General features: G+C 33.3%; 1 protein-coding gene across 2 annotated transcripts in view; it reads left to right on the top strand.

Moving 5' to 3' along the window:
* The window catches only part of KPNA5 (karyopherin subunit alpha 5), a 44,228-nt gene that overhangs the window by 22,262 nt on the left and 5,698 nt on the right, over positions 1-16,268 (top strand). Inside the window, exons 8-14 of one of the 2 annotated variants that reach the window (XR_009005254.1) lie at positions 3,025-3,124; positions 5,768-5,931; positions 7,963-8,041; positions 9,958-10,083; positions 10,668-10,795; positions 13,541-13,719; positions 15,946-16,089. Coding sequence is in view for 1 of the 2 variants with exons in the window: in XM_007190747.2 (XP_007190809.1) it covers positions 3,025-3,124; positions 5,768-5,931; positions 7,963-8,041; positions 9,958-10,083; positions 10,668-10,795; positions 13,541-13,719 (776 nt within the window). In the remaining variant the exon portion in view is untranslated. The remainder of the gene's footprint in view (positions 1-3,024; positions 3,125-5,767; positions 5,932-7,962; positions 8,042-9,957; positions 10,084-10,667; positions 10,796-13,540; positions 13,720-15,945; positions 16,090-16,268) is intronic. The other variant, XM_007190747.2, reaches the window with a different exon arrangement.

Genomic DNA, 16,268 nt, shown 5'->3' with positions numbered 1-16,268 from the left:
TGATTTTTTTTTTTTTTTAAATTTTTATTTATTTATTTATGGCTGTGTTGGGTCTTCGTTTCTGTGCGAGGGCTTTCTCCAGTTGCGGCAAGCGGGGGCCACTCTTCATCGCGGTGCGCGGGCCTCTCGCTATCGCGGCCTCTCTTGTTGGGGAGCACAGGCTCCAGACGCACAGGCTCAGTAATTGTGGCTCACGGGCCTAGTTGCTCTGCGGCATGTGGGATCTTCCCAGACCAGGGCTCGAACCCGTGTCCCCTGCATTGGCAGGCAGATTCTCAACCACTGCGCCACCAGGGAAGCCCTATTTTGTTGATTTTTCTTTCAAAGAATCAACTTTTGATTTAGTTCATTTTCTCTAGTGTTTTTCTCTTCTCTATTTCATTTATTTCTGCTCTTCATTATTGCCTTCCTTCTGCTAGCTTGGGGTTTTGTTTGCTCTAATTTTTTTAGTTTCTTAATTAAGATGAAGGTTTATGTTATATTTTTTTGAGATCTTCTTTTTTAATGTAGGTGTTTTCAGCTATAATTTTCCCTCTGAGCTTTCACTGCATTCTGTAGGTTTTAGCATGTTGCATTTTCATTTTCATTTATTTCGAAGTATTTCCTAATTTCCTTGTGACTTTTTGACCCATTGGTTGTGTAAGAGTATGTTACTTAATTTCCGCATATTTGTGAATTTTCCAATTTTCCTTCTTTTAGTGATTTTTTGTTTCATTCCATTGTACTCTATATGATTTCAATCTTTGAAAATATATCAGATTTGCTTTGTGATCTAACATAGAGTGTATCCTGGAGAGTGTTCCATGTGCACTTGAGAAGAATATATATTCTGCTGTTAATGAGTAGAGTGTTATATAGATGTCTATTATAATTAGTTGGTTTATAACGTTGATGAAGTCCAGTATTTTCTTATTGATCTTCTGTCTAAGTGTTCTAGCTATTATTGAAAACTCTATTGAGGTTTTTAACTATGATTGTATAGCTGTCTATTTCTCCCTTCAATTCTGTCAATTTTTGCTTTGTATACTTGCTCTGTTGCTATGTGTTATAACTTCATGATGGATTGTCATTCTTATCAATATATAATGTTCTTCTTTATCTCTTAAATAATTTTTGACTTAAATCCATTTTTCTCATGCTAGTATAGCTCCCCTGGCTCTCTTTGGATTACTGTTTGCATGGAATGTTTCTTCCAGCCTTTCACTTTCAACCTGTTTGTATCTTTGTATCTAAAATGAGTGTCTTGTGAGTGTGTTACAGATGGTTCATGAATTGTTTTTGTTTGTTTTTTTAATGCGTGCTGCCAGTCATTGCCTTTTAATTCTAAGTCAAGAGTTTAGTCCATTTACATTCAGTGTAAATACTAATGGGGAAGTACTTCTACCATTTTGTTGTTTTCTATGTGTCTTATGGCTTAAATCTTTTTTTGTTCCTCAGTTCCTTCCTTATTGCCTTCTTTTGTGTTTAACTGATTTTTTTTTTTTTTTGGTAATATACTGTATTGATTTCCTTCTCATTTCCTTCTTAGTATATTTTTTAGTTATATTCTTAATGGTTAAGGAGTACAACTAACATCTTAAACTTACAACAACTTTGAATTTATACCAATTTAGTCTCAATATTATACAAAAACTCTGTTCCTTTACATCGCTGTCCCACAATAAGTTACTGTTGTCACAAATTACATTATTATACATTGTGTGCCTGTTAACATAGATTTGTAATTATTGCTCTATGTATGTATCTTTTAAATCATAGAAAAAAGAGAAATTATAAACCAAAAATAAAATAATACTGCCTTTTACATTTACCTGTGTAGTTATTTTTAGTGGTGATATTTCTTCATATGGTCTTGAGTCATTATTTATTGTCCTTTTATTTCAGGACATTTTAGTTATTATAGTTATTCTTATAAAGTGGATCTACTAGTGATGGAATTTCTTCAGCTTTTGTTGTTCCTTCATTTTTGAAGTGTAATTTTGCTGGATATAGAATTCTTCTTTGACAGTTTTCTTTCAGCCCTTTAAATATATTATTGCCTTCTGTCCTCCATAGTTTCTGATGACAAATCAGATATTGATCTTACTGAGCGACTTCCCAGTTAGGCAAAATAAAGGCAAGCCCTTCATTGGTCCTTCAGGGAGTACCCAGACAGGTCAAAACAGAGAAACACAATTCCTTGGAAACAAAGTCTCCATAGCCCCTTTTGGAACCAGAACTCACAGTGGGAACTCCAGCTTTTGTCTTCAAGGCTGCTTCCAGGCTGGGGAGGGGATTGGGCAAAGGCAAGTCATATTGCCAGAAAACTCTCCTACCACATTTCAGCCCCTTCCTGATTAAAAGTTTACTTGCTTATTGTGAACTTTTACTTTCTTGGAGAGTTCTGATAAAGTTGATTCTGACAGAGTTTGCAAAACTTTTTTGGTGTTTTGGGGAAGGCTAGGCCCCCAGAGTTCCCTTCTCTACCATTTTTGCTGAAGTCACTCCAGAACAAGAATTTTTTTTAAAGCTAGGTTCTCTGTACCTCTAGCAGGTTGATAGCAGATTGCAGATGAAAATACTAAGATAGGCAATCTGTTTAAAACAAAACAAAAGAAAACTAAAAAACTATCTCTTCTCAACAGCTGATCTTCATTCAGTTTGACTCTATAGTTCTTCCTTCATGAATTTGCATAGTGTATTATTTTCATGGTTAAAAAAAAGTAAGCTAATAATATACTCTTTTTAAAATATATAGAAATTAATAAGTCAGTTTACCATGGCACTCTTTATTTTGAACATGTTTTATGTCTTATAAGAATCCATTCAGGTCATATTTTTTAAATTTGCAAAATAGAGCTGTTATATGTTTATTTTTGTTTCTGGAAATATAATGAATTTTTAAGAATCCCTTTTCCTATTTTACCAGGTCAGTTTGAATTCCTTATAAAATATATTAAGAATTTTTATTTTATGATAGTAGAAAATAGCTAAAGAGGAAAAATGAATGTGAAGTGACAATTCCTTTTTTCTTTTTCTTGGCAGGTTATTAACAAATTCAAACAGACTTACAACAACCAGAAATGCAGTATGGGCCCTCTCAAATTTATGTAGAGGCAAAAATCCTCCTCCAAACTTTAGTAAGGTATTTGTAAAATACACAAATTAAGGAATCTGTCTACATAAACTTTTAAGTCTCCTTATTATAGATTTTTAGAGATTAAAGGGACTTTACTCTTTTTTTAGTAATTATTTTTTTTATTGACTAGACAATATTTGCACATACATAAAATCAAAAGATATACAATGGAAAGGCTCACTTTATTTTCCAAAAACAAATGTCTGCCAAATATCTAAGACTGAATAACGATTAACAGTCTTTTAAGTAAAAATGGTATTCCCATGGGAAAAAATAGCTAATTCAGCTTGTAACTCAAATGAGTGTTTTTCCTGGGGATCACCATCTTACTTTTTTGATATGCAGAAGTGCTCTATGTGTATTTCCCATTTTATCTCACAATATATTCAGAAGACATGTATTCAAGGGTTGAGATTTAATAAAATTAGTAATTTTTACTGCTTCTTCAAGGTTATTCTTCCTCCCCACTTTTAACTACAAGTGTGTGGACATGAAGAATACAAAGATCTGTGGTACATTTTGGTATCACTGCTTTGATTTGTGCAAATGTGCTGATAGTTTTACCCACCGTTTCTTTTTTTTTTTTATTTTAACGTCTTTATTGGAGTATAATTGCTTTACAATGTTGTGTTAGTTTCTGCTGTATAACAAAGTGAATCAGTTATATGTATACACATATCCCCATATCCCCTCCTTCTTATGCCTCCCTCCCACCTTCCCTATCCCACCCCTCTAGGTGGTCAAAATGCACCAAGCTGATCTCTCTGTGCTATGCAGCTGCTTCCCACTAGCTATCTATTTTACATTTGGTAGTGTATATATGTCAGTGCTACTTTTTCACTTCGTCCCAGCTTACCCTTCCCCGTTCCCTGTGTCCTCAAGTCCATTCTCTACGTCTGCATGTTTATTCCTGTCCTGCCCCTAGGTTCATCAGAACTATCTTTTTTTTTTTTTTAGATTTCATATATATGTGTTAGCATACGGTATTTGTTTTTCTCTTTCTGACTTACTTCACTCTGTATGACACCCACCATTTCTTTTATACTTTTCATGCAAATGTCAACAAAATGAAAAAGGCCAATTATGTGTTAGTATAATTATGAAAATAGTTTTGGCATTAAAGACCCCCTAAAGTTTTCAAGGGGGTCCATGGACCACACTTTGAGAGCCACTGCCCTACAACACTTCTTAATATCTGCCTGACTAATTCCCTCATCTTTAAGTCTTTGCTTAGAAGTTACCTGTTCCATGAGCTCTACCCTAACTACTGTACTTAATGTAATCTATCACTATCCCCCAGCGACGGACCCCCACGTTTTACTCTCATTTTTTCTCAATACCTTTTAACATAATATGTGTTTGTTTATTATTTATATTAACTTTAAAAAAATCTTCCTCTAAAGTGTAAACTCTTCAGAGTTAGGAATCTTGGTCTTTTTTGTTTACTTACGTATTCCAAACTTACAGTGTAATATCACATTAATAGGGCTTAAGACTTTTGTTAAGTAAATTTTCTGTGATTTTCTGTGAGAGAGATTCCTTTATCATTCAAATTTTTTTGAAATTTTATTTCCACAATCATATTTTATATTCTCAACAATAATTTTGTTTGTTCTTTGATTGCTCATCTTTATGTAGAATTTTGTTCTTTTATGGTTTCAGCAAATTTTCTTATCTGTGGGTTTATAATTTTTGAAGTTTTCTTTTTTCTGATGCCTCTCTTTCTACATTTTTGTTTTGTTTATGGTTTATTTGTCTTGATCTCTTTCCTATTGGAGGCTCTCCTCATATATCTGGTGATCCTTGACACGCTGGAAATACTCAGGAGGCAGGCACTAAAAAGCTGATTGGAAGATGGGTGTACAGGCTCGTTATCTTATGGGCTTCATTGTAGAATAATTGGGCAGCAAAACCATATTTTCTTTGAGGAACTCAAAATTTCAGTATGTTTTCTAAAACTGTTTTGTTTCTCTAGAGACAGATTTTCCACCCTCCTATTGGAAGGTGGGTAGATTGGGTTGACTAGGTGATACCACTGGAGATCTGGGAGCTGGGAATTGCAAGAGGGCTGGAAGTTTTCAATTCAATCAGTATGTAACTTTTACTTAATCTCTGTAGTTTCCAATCCAGTGTTTAATTTCAACCGCCTCTGTGCTTGATACCCCAAAGTTCAGTTTCTGTAGTTCACCAGTTGTGGTCAGGTATAAATGTCTACTGGACTCCTCAAAGATGAGATTTGTATTGCTATTTCTTCTTTTCCTTGTTTCTGAGAAGACAGAAACAGAAATGTTTTTATTTTACTTTCTTAAAACTAGAACTCTGTAGGACTTTATTGTTTTTTAAATCATTGAGGGGGTGTGTGTATGATTTGGACATAGACAGGGCATCCCAAATACATATTTAATTATTTTTAAGAACTTTAAATTACCACATATCTTATTCAATATAAGATAAATAAGAGTCATAATCAGTTTCATATTTATATATAGTTTTCATGATCATAATTTTAAAACAATAGAATGTCTTAATTTCTCTGGTATTTTTGTAGCATTAAATTTTCATTTTAAAGAGAGTAGAAATGATTTTCCTAAAGAAACTTTGTTTTAGATAGAGAAAAATTTTAAATACTGGCTCTTTCTTCCCTTCCAGGTTTCACCTTGCTTAAATGTCCTGTCACGATTGTTGTTTAGCAGTGACCCAGATGTATTAGCAGATGTGTGTTGGGCCCTTTCTTATCTCTCCGATGGATCCAATGATAAAATTCAGGCTGTCATTGATTCTGGAGTCTGTCGAAGATTGGTGGAACTTTTGATGTAACTATAATTTATGGTTAATAAGTGTATGATTGTGTTTTAAGTTTAGCAAGTAGAGTAATGGCCTTCTAAACATCTCAAGAATCACTATCTTCAGGAAGGACTGAAAAGCTACCAAGTCCACTCTGCAGCGTAGCTATAATACTGATAATTTGACCCTTAAACTTAGTTCTTATATCCTCTATTTGGAACTAATCAGTTTGTTAATGAATTTTACTAGTTTTAATCTCTTCAGGAATGGGCGGGACTTAATTCAACAAGTATTTATGGAATGCCTATTACCTGCTAGTGTTGTGCAATGTATTAATGATGTATGAAATACAGTTCCTGCTCTCACAGAACCAATAATTTAGTTAATTGTTCATTACAGTAATTAATTTGTGTATAAGTCCGTGCAGTGAAAAACATTTAGTATTTCACTTGTATTAAAGATCATGTTTCTCTTTGCTGGGCTATTATTGCTACCTTCCTTAAAAAGAACAGATTTGCTTTACAAAGAAGTTAAAAACTTGTAAGAAAACTTGTTTTAGAAAGATATTGTAGTTTCCTCATCCTCTTCTTTTAAAAAAGTGTATTATCTTTCATCCTTTCTTCTTTTGTCAGAAGACCATTAGGTAGGCCCAAACAAGGTAGATGGTAGAAAAAGAGAGGTTCGATAAGGGGTTGTAGCCCTAGCTTGAGGACAGCATCTGAGGAGGATGGGAAGGCAGATCCAACAGGGGGATCAGATCAGGACCCAGGTTAAGGATGGCACCCACTAGAGCAGAGCAGGTAAGCAGGCTGGAGCAGGGGTTAGAGCCAATACACTACGGGATAGGATAGCAGCTTAGCTGGATCAGAAGACTGGTCATATAGAGAGAGATTACGATAATAGAAGCCAACTTCTTATTCTTAGAAAATGGAGATATACATATGAAAAGGAGAAAAGCCAGAATAATCTTGTGGTATTAGATCTGAAGTAGAGGTATCAGTGTGAACTCATGGCTTTCATCATAAAGAGATAGATATAGAAAAAAATGTATATGTAAATATATGTGTATGTATGTTATGTGTCCTCTTAGGGGCCTGAGAGCAGTGACACATCTGTACTAACAAGATGAGCACACCAAATGCATAAATCTTGGTTTTTAAACACTATTCTCCACCAAGTAGAGTTAACAGGTTCTTGAAGAAATGACTAATTCCAGGGCTGGGACTGAGAAAAAAATAAGATGAACCCAGAAAGTAATGAGTACTCAAATAATAGAGAAATGTCAAAAGGACACAGAAGTCCACTTGAAGGGACTCCTACTGCTTAAACCTGGGATGATTTGAGCATTGAAATAAATTGTAGTAACACAACTTATTGAATAAAATAGGAATCCATGAGTCCACACTAAAATAAGTAGATAGATCAATAGATAGATAGAAAAGACACATAGTTGAAGTGATAGTATTAGAAAATCATCATGGGCAACAATACTAATAATTATTAATAATTCAGACAATAAATATCAAGATATGCTAAAACTCGTGGTGAAAGTAGGTTAAGGAATGGGATCTTACATAGTCTAAAAGTAGTATTTCTTCACAAAACATTAATTATAAAGGGAAAAACGGTAATGTTAAAGTGAAGAAATCTGGGAGACACCATCTTAAGTGACCAGAGGCCAGTGCCACTATAATGGACAAAATAGATACCATATGCCATCCAATACTATGTAATGAAAAGACTATATAGCATTTGTGACATCTCAGCCAAAAGCATATAACTTGGTCTTAATCACTGAACCAAAAAAACCCCAAATAACTAGCTTGTGATTGTCAAAGGGAAAACTAAGGAATTGTTTTGAGTTGAAAGAGACTAGAGAGGCATGGGTGCAACACATGATTCTGGGTTAGATTCTTTGTTATAGGAATATTACTGAGATAATTAGTGAAACTTGAATGGGATCTCTGGTTAGAGAGTATGCAAGAATTTTCTGTACAATTTTTGCAAATTTTCTGTAAATTTTAATATAGTATGTAAGTTCATATTTTTATTACTTTTAGGCACAATGATTATAAAGTTGTATCACCTGCATTAAGAGCAGTTGGTAATATTGTGACTGGTGATGATATACAAACACAGGTGAGTTCAGACTTCAATGTGATGAACTGGTAACATAATGAACTTTAAGAAGTTTATCATGTTTCATACCACTTGATTACATATTAATCAAGATGTTAGCATTACCATAATTATGCAGGCATCTACAATGTGACAGTAAGCATATTTCTGATAGTAAGCAATCCATCTCAGATACCTCTATCTGAAAGCACTATCCTAGACCTATATTGATGTAAAGAAGTACAAGATAGGAGTTTGGCTCTTGAGGGGTTTACAATTCAATTGAGGAGAAAATATATATTGAAACAAAGCAAATTACCTGAGGTAGTATGTTTGCTGAGAACTGATTTGTCAGTAAATAGTATAAAAATTTTAAAAAGAGATCAGTGTGCTGAGAAATCTTTGTAGATTCCATAAAGGAGTTGGAACTAAAGCTAAATCTTAAAAGTGGAGAAGAATTTCAGCAGACTAGAAGAAATTTATGTGACCGTAGGTACAGAGACAGACGTGTGAGTTATGTTTAAGAAGCGTTAAACTTGACTGGTAAAGAAACTGCTAGTGAGATGGTGATTGATTATAAATAGGTTAAAAGTGGGGTTGGAAATGGAAGGGTCTTTTATAGTAAATTGAAGACCAATTATGAGAATGGAAGGAAGGATAGCAAGGAAACATTTCCAGATTGGTAACTAACTCTGTGTATGTGTGTGTGTGTGTGTGTGTGTGTGTGTGTGTCTTTGTCTGCCTCTCTTGGAGGATGGTGAGGTGTCAAAAAAAAAAGGTGTGTTGTCAGATTGACTTCAGATGTGGGGTAGTCTTTCTTGAAGACAGAAGCTTAAACTCTGAAACATTAAATTCTCCTTTGTTTGCCATCATAAAGTAAACTTTTTATTCTAATCTACATTCTTTCAGTTTTAATACTTTAGAGTCATATTTAGATACTTACCTTAGTTATCAAACAGTAGATCTTTAGAAATTGATAGTTATTAATTTAAAATAGCTCTTTAAAATAAAATGCACTTCTGAACATACACTGTTTTCAGCAGAATTTTGGTGCACTGCTTCATGTTTTTCACCAAGTAAACTTAATGTAAATCATTGTGTGTACTGTGAAAATGGAACATAATTAATCTTGCCATGGAATAAAGAATATAAAGAGACAAAGCAGACTATACTTACTTAGAAAAGGAAAATGGAAAATGGAACAGTAAAAATTGTAATGAAACAGACTTATACACATAAAGGTTTCGTAACAGTTATGGAATTAGATACTTTCAGACTGTTTGAGATATGTTGATAGATAGATATATTTTTCCCTGTATTTTTTTTTCATTTGGCAAAACTTAGAGGTTGGTTGCTGACAATTCACTAAATCTCTCTTCAAATAGTTGTATCAGTCGAACTCTGAATGTATTTGTAAACTTGAAGGACACACCTCTGAATACACTGCTTTTATTTGCAGATAAGTGGATTGAGAACAGGGCACTTCACTACACCAACATTGAACAACTTTTGGCAGATTGGGAGGGTAGAAGACAGCAAGTGCTTAAGTTTTACTTTGAGAGGAATTGCTTTTTTCTTTTTTCTTAATGCAGTTAATGATTTTTAATGCAGAATGATTTTTGTGTTTCTAAATAGTATTTTTTTTTGAAGTTTTGAATTTTATTTTATTTATTTTTTATACAGCAGGTTCTTATTAGTTATCTATTTTATACATATTAGTGTATCTATGTCAATCCCAATCTCCCAGTTCATCCCACCACCACTACCACCCCGCCGCTTTCCCCCTTGGTGTCCATACGTTTGTTCTCTACATCTGTGTCTCAATTTCTGCCCTGCAAACTGGTTCATCTGTACCAAATAATTAGTATATTTTTGTGTATTTTTTCTCCAATAAAACTTTCTATTTCCATTTTTTTTGCTGTTGTTGTTTGTTTTAGGTAATTTTGAATTGCTCTGCATTACCCTGTCTCTTACACTTACTGAGTAGCTCAAAGGAGTCAATCAGAAAAGAAGCCTGCTGGACTGTTTCAAACATCACTGCTGGAAATAGAGCTCAGATTCAGGTAAATACCTTTCAAATCTGAAAAAACAGGAAGATCTCAGGAGTCATTTTGGACGAAAGTCAGCATTTTATCGGTGATTTTTTTTAGTGAGTTACTAAAAAAAGATTCTTAAAAGATTCTTGAACAGTGTTTTAAAGAACTGGACTTTCCTCCTTTAAAATAATAACATTTACTTGTAGTAGGCATTCTAGTACAGTGCCTGACACATAACATTTAGTCTTTAAAAAGGGATTGAATTTCATTAGGCTTAAATATAAGTTAGGCAATGATCTTCCTCTCAAAGCTTTTAAATAATGATTTATTAGTGTCCCATCAAGCTCCTTGAGTCAGTGATTACTAATGCATTTTGATCAATCATATGCTGGTGCTTTATCATCTTTAAAATTTATATTCTGCAATATATTCTCCAGTCTTAAAAAGAAAGTATGTGAAAGTTTGTTGGAAGATTGGAAATAAAATATTTCCAAAGGTGTTTCCAAAAAGTCTGACAGTTTAAAGCCAACAAGTTTCAAAATTTGTTTACTTCCTAATATTTTTAAAATAGTATTTGCATTGATTATGCTGTATTATTTTTTTCTCCTCAGGCTGTTATAGATGCAAATATTTTTCCTGTATTAATTGAGATTCTTCAGAAAGCAGAGTTTCGCACCAGGAAAGAAGCAGCTTGGGCAATAACTAATGCAACATCAGGAGGCACTCCAGAACAGATAAGGTGTGAAACAGACTTTTTAAACTGTTCTATGAATGTAAATAGGACAAAATTTCAAGTATACATATTTTTTATTTGTTGATGAAACTAAAACATTATTTCTAAGTTAGTTTCATAAGCATTTCTAATATGAAATGACTGCATTTGTTGTATCAGTTATTCATTCACAGTGGTTTATTTTTTTCATTTAAAGTATAATTAACATCATTCTCCTTGGCATACTATTTATGAAAAATCAGAGGTTAAAAAAATCTGAAGAAGAAGCCTGTGTTAATTTGAAAAATATACTATCATGGACATTAAGTATTTTTTAGGCCATTAAAATCACATGCATATAACTTTATAAAATGGCTAATAAATTTAAATATCCACTTATTTAAAATAAAATTGAAATAGACATTCCTAATTGGTTGTTAGCTTTACCTATGGATAGTATCTCACTTTTATTTTTCCATAAATTATTCTTTTTTTTTTTTAGGATAGCTTTTTGATTCTAGCCTTTTATTGTTTATTTATTTGTTTCTTTTACTAACAATATAAATAATAGGTATATGGGCTTTGAAGTCAGCCTGCTTTCAAATCCTGTTCCTTCAATAAAAGATGTGTGACCTTTACAAAGTCATTTAGTCTCTCTAATCCACAGTTTTCTTCATTTTTTAAATGGATTCAATAATGGATAGTACCTTGTGGTAGTATGTTGACAATTAAATGTAATTCATACATTTAAAGTGCTTTAGCATGTTGCCTAAACATTAAGGTCTGTACTAAGATTAGCTATTATCATTATTATAATTTTTATTATCAATTCCTAAATCTCTTTTCGTCTTCTGCTTTCACTCTTTTTTTTTTTTTTTTTTGGCTGTACCTCGTAGCTTTCAGGATCTTAGTTCCCCAACCAGGGATGGAGCCCATGCCCTCTGCAGTGGAAGCACAGAATCCTAATCACTGGATCGCCAGGGAATTCCCTGCTTTCACTCTTTTTCCCTCGATAGCAAAATTCTACTTTGCAATTCTATAAAAGCCTGACTTCCTACAGAATCTTCTTGTTCTGAGGATCCCTTCATGAAACTCAGGACTTTTTAGGTTTCTTTAAGTGACTATTTAGGAGATATTTTCTAATGCATATTTGATTTATTTCTTAATTTATAAAACAAGAAGGCAGGCTGCTATGCCATTTTACAAATCACGTAGAGGATTTTGAAATCTACTTATTGGGAGATCATTGTCTATTATTGCCTTCATTTCTACTGTTATCTTCTTTTCTCAGATTCATATCTCTACATGTTGATAACATCTGTCTCTGCTTTTTATTTTCCATTCCTCTTCTTTGATTTAATTAGTATTATTTCCATTTCATTTGTGTCATGAATACAAGCAATAATAAAACAAGGTCTTTCATTTGTTCTAACTTGTATTTTTTTTTAATGCTGCTGTTATTTTTATCTGCTTAGGGGCCCAAAGTTTGTTGTCCACCTATAAACAGTTGTATTTTTTTCAATTTGTTTTCGTCTTTGTGTCTGTTCCATATATTATTCCTTAAAATGTATTAGTATGAATCAAGTGTCCAAAATGAGATCATTATTTTTCTAGCCAGTTTTCACCATTTCATTAACTCTATATATATGGGAAGAAGTCTTGATCTCAGATAAGGTTCAGCATGCATATCACTAATATTTACTGAGTGCCAGTTGTTGTGCTAAGTCGTTTCAATTATTGAGCATCAGCAGTGCATCAGATACTTTCAAGTATTTTATTTACTTTAACTTTATAACTCTGTGAGATAGTTATTCATTCAGCAATTCTATTTGATCAGTCACAGTAATAGTGTATGGCAAGTGAGTGCTCCAGTGAAGGTATGCACATTTAAAAAAGCCAGGGGGTGGGGGGATGGAAACTAACTGTTATTGAATGCCTGCAGTATTCTCACAGCAACCTTCTGAGTTTGGTACTATTATTATTCCCACTTAAGATGTGGAAACTGAGGCACAGAGAAGTTACTCAAAAATCACACAACTAATAAGGAGTGGAATTAGGACTTGAAGGCATGCAGCCTGGCTTCAGAGCACGTTTAATATGGACTTCAGGACATGCTTAATGTGGACTTTTTGCCAAGTGAACAAATCAGTTACTTTAAAGAGCTAATAACAACTAGAAAAGGAAAAAAGCATTAGGAAATGAGTAGAATAGTTTTTGTGATCATTATTTATTAAAATTATTCACAACATGGCCTGTTTTGCTCCTAGAAGCCTTCCATGCTTCTGAAACATAGCAGATGTTTTAGAACATTAACTACAATTGTTTTTGTGGGAAATTCCCTGAAGTTTGATTTAGATGTCTCTTCTCCGTCTTCATTTCTACCTACCCCCATATGACTCCATGTGTTTCATGGGCTAACTAACCGTAAAGAACAAAAACAAAAATAAACCTTGAGCCCATTATTCTTAGTGCTCATATGCTATGCAAAAACAGGTGTAAGTACCAATTTGCTTGCATGTATTTTTTTTGTAATATTTGTAATACCATTTATTGCTAATTATGTTAAATTATGAAACTAGGAGAGTAAGAATTTTCAGGTTCCTATGTAAGTAAAAATTTAAATTTTTTTGATGTTTGAGATTGTATAGGAATACTTAATTGTTTATGTAGCATTTCGCTGAAGAATATTTTCATGTCATTGCTATAAATAATATTTATTTAAATCTTTTAAAATGTTTTTTCCCCACTTTTCTTTTTTTAATTACTCTGAAGGTATTTGGTAGCCTTAGGCTGCATTAAACCACTTTGTGACCTATTGACTGTTATGGACTCTAAAATAGTCCAAGTGGCTTTAAATGGACTTGAAAATATTTTACGTCTTGGAGAACAAGAATGTAAGCAGAATGGAATAGGCATTAATCCATACTGTGCCCTCATTGAAGAAGCATATGGTAAGCAGTCAAAAATTTATAATTACTATCAATTTTTTAATTGAGATACAAGTGATATATTACATTGGTTTCATGTGTATAACATAGTGATTCAATATTTGTATATACTGCAAAATGAGCATAATAATTTTAGTTCATGTCATGAAACATAGTTAAAAATTTTTTTCTTGTAATGAGAACTCTTCAGATCTACTCTCTTAGAAGCTTTCAAACATACAATACAGTATTATTAACTATAGTCCCCATTGCTGTACATTACTTCCCCAAAGCTTGTACAAACTAGAAGTTTGTGCCTTTTGGCAGCTCCTTTCACCCATTTAATTCACCCCCCACCTCCTGCCTCTGGCAACCGCCAATCTGTCTGTGCTCTGTATCTATGAGCTCGTTTTTTGTTTGTTTATTTGTTTGTTTTTTTAGATTCTACATATAAGTGAGATTATACAGTATTTGTCTTTATCTATGACTTGTTTCACTGACTGTAACGCCCTCAGGGTCCATCCAGGTTGTTGCAAATGGCAAGATTTCCTTCTTTTTTATGGCTGAATAATATTCCACTGTGTGTGGAATGAATATATATATATATATACACACCACATTTTCTTATCCATTCATTCTTTGATGGATACTTAGATTGCTTCCATGTCTGGGCTATTGCAAATAATGCTGAAGTGAACATGAGAGTTCATATATTTTTTGAGTTAGTGTTTTCATTTTCTTCAGATAAGTGCCCAGAAGTAGAATTGCTGGATTATACAACACTTGTATTTTTAATTTTTTGAGGAGCCTCCTTACTGTTTTCCATAGTGGTTGCATCAGTTTACATTCCCATCAACACTGCACAAGGGTTCCCTTTCTCCACATCCTTGCCAACACTTGTTATCTTGTCTTCTTCATAATAGTTATTCCAACAGGTGTAAGGTGATATCTTGTTGTGGTTTTGATTTGCATCTCCCTGATGATTAATGATGTTGAGCATCTTTTCATGTACCTGTTGGCCATCTGTGTATCTCCTTTGGAAAAATGTCCATTCAGATCTTCTGCCCATTTTTTAATGGGATAGTTTGGTTTTATGCTATTGAGTTGTATGAATTCTTTATATATTTTGGATATTAACCCCCTACCAGGTATATGATTTGCAAATACTTTCTTTCATTTCATAGGTTGTCTTTTCATATTGTTGATGTTTTCCTTTGCTGTGCAGAAGTTTTTTAGTGTGATGTGGTCCCACTTGTTTATCTTTGCTTTTGTGGTCTTTTCTTTTGGCATCAACTCCAAAATTCAAAAAACCATCACCAAGACCCATGTCGAGGAGCTTACCACCTATATTTTCTTCTAGGAGTTTTATGGTTTCACGTGTTACATTCGAGTCTTTAATCCATTTGGAGTTAGTTTTTGAGTATGGTGTAAGATGGTGGTCCAGTTTAATTCTTTTGCATGTAGCTATCATTTTCACAGCACCACTTATTGAAAAGACTGTCCTTCTCCCCCATTGCATATTCTTGGCTCCTTTGTCATAAATTAATTGACTATATATATATGTGTGGGTTTATTTCTGGGCTCCCTATTCTGTTCCACTGATCTGCTTATATGCCAATACTATACTGTTTTGGTTATTATAGCTTTATAATATAGTGTGTAAATCAGGGAGCATGATGCCTCCAGCTGTGTTCTTTCTCAAGATTTCTTTGGCTATTTGGGTTCTTTTGTGGTTCTATACAAATTTAAGATTAATTGTTATATTTCTGTGAAAAATGCCATTGGAATTTTGATGGAGATTGTATTGGATCTGTAGATTGCTTTGGATAGTATGAACATTTTAACAGTATTAATTCTTCTAATCCATGAGCACAGAATGTCTTTCTGTTTATGTGTGTCTTCTTCAATTTCTTTCATCATAGTTTTCATTGTACAGGTCTTTCATGAACCTCCTTGGTTAAGTTTATTCCAAGGCATTTTATTCTTTTTGATGGAATTGTAAATGGGATTGTTTTCCTTATTTCTCTTTCTGATAGTTTGTTATTAGGGTATAGAAATGCAACAGATTTTTGTATATTGATTTTATATCCTGTGGCTTTACTGAATTCATTGATTAGTTATAACAGTTTTTTGGTGGGGTCTACAATTTTCTGTATATAATATGCCATCTGCAAATGGTGACAGTTTTACTTCTTCATTTCTGAATTGAATGACTTTTATTTCTTTTTATTGCCTAATTGCTCTGGCTAGGACTTCCATTACTATGTTGAATAAAAGTGATGAGAATGGACAATCTTGTCTTGTTCCTGATCTTCGAGGAAAAGCTTTCAGCTTTCCACTGTTGAGTATGATGTTACCTGTGGGCTTGTCATATATGGCCTTTATTATGTTAAGGTACATTCACTATATACCCACTGTGTTGAGAGTTAGTCAGTTCTTAATTATCTACCATAGGCATTTTCCCCCTCTAATTCTATAAAAATATTTTGTGTAAAAGCAGTATAATATTTTTGATATCTTTTTTTTACAGTTACCCTTAATTCTATTATCCTAACAATTTCTTTTTACTATTT

Source organism: Balaenoptera acutorostrata, chromosome 14, assembly GCF_949987535.1.
Source record: "Balaenoptera acutorostrata chromosome 14, mBalAcu1.1, whole genome shotgun sequence".
NCBI classification, from domain to species: Eukaryota; Metazoa; Chordata; class Mammalia; order Artiodactyla; family Balaenopteridae; genus Balaenoptera; species Balaenoptera acutorostrata.
The sequence above is the reverse complement of the archived record's forward strand: the minus strand, read 5'-3'. Positions and strand labels throughout refer to the sequence as shown.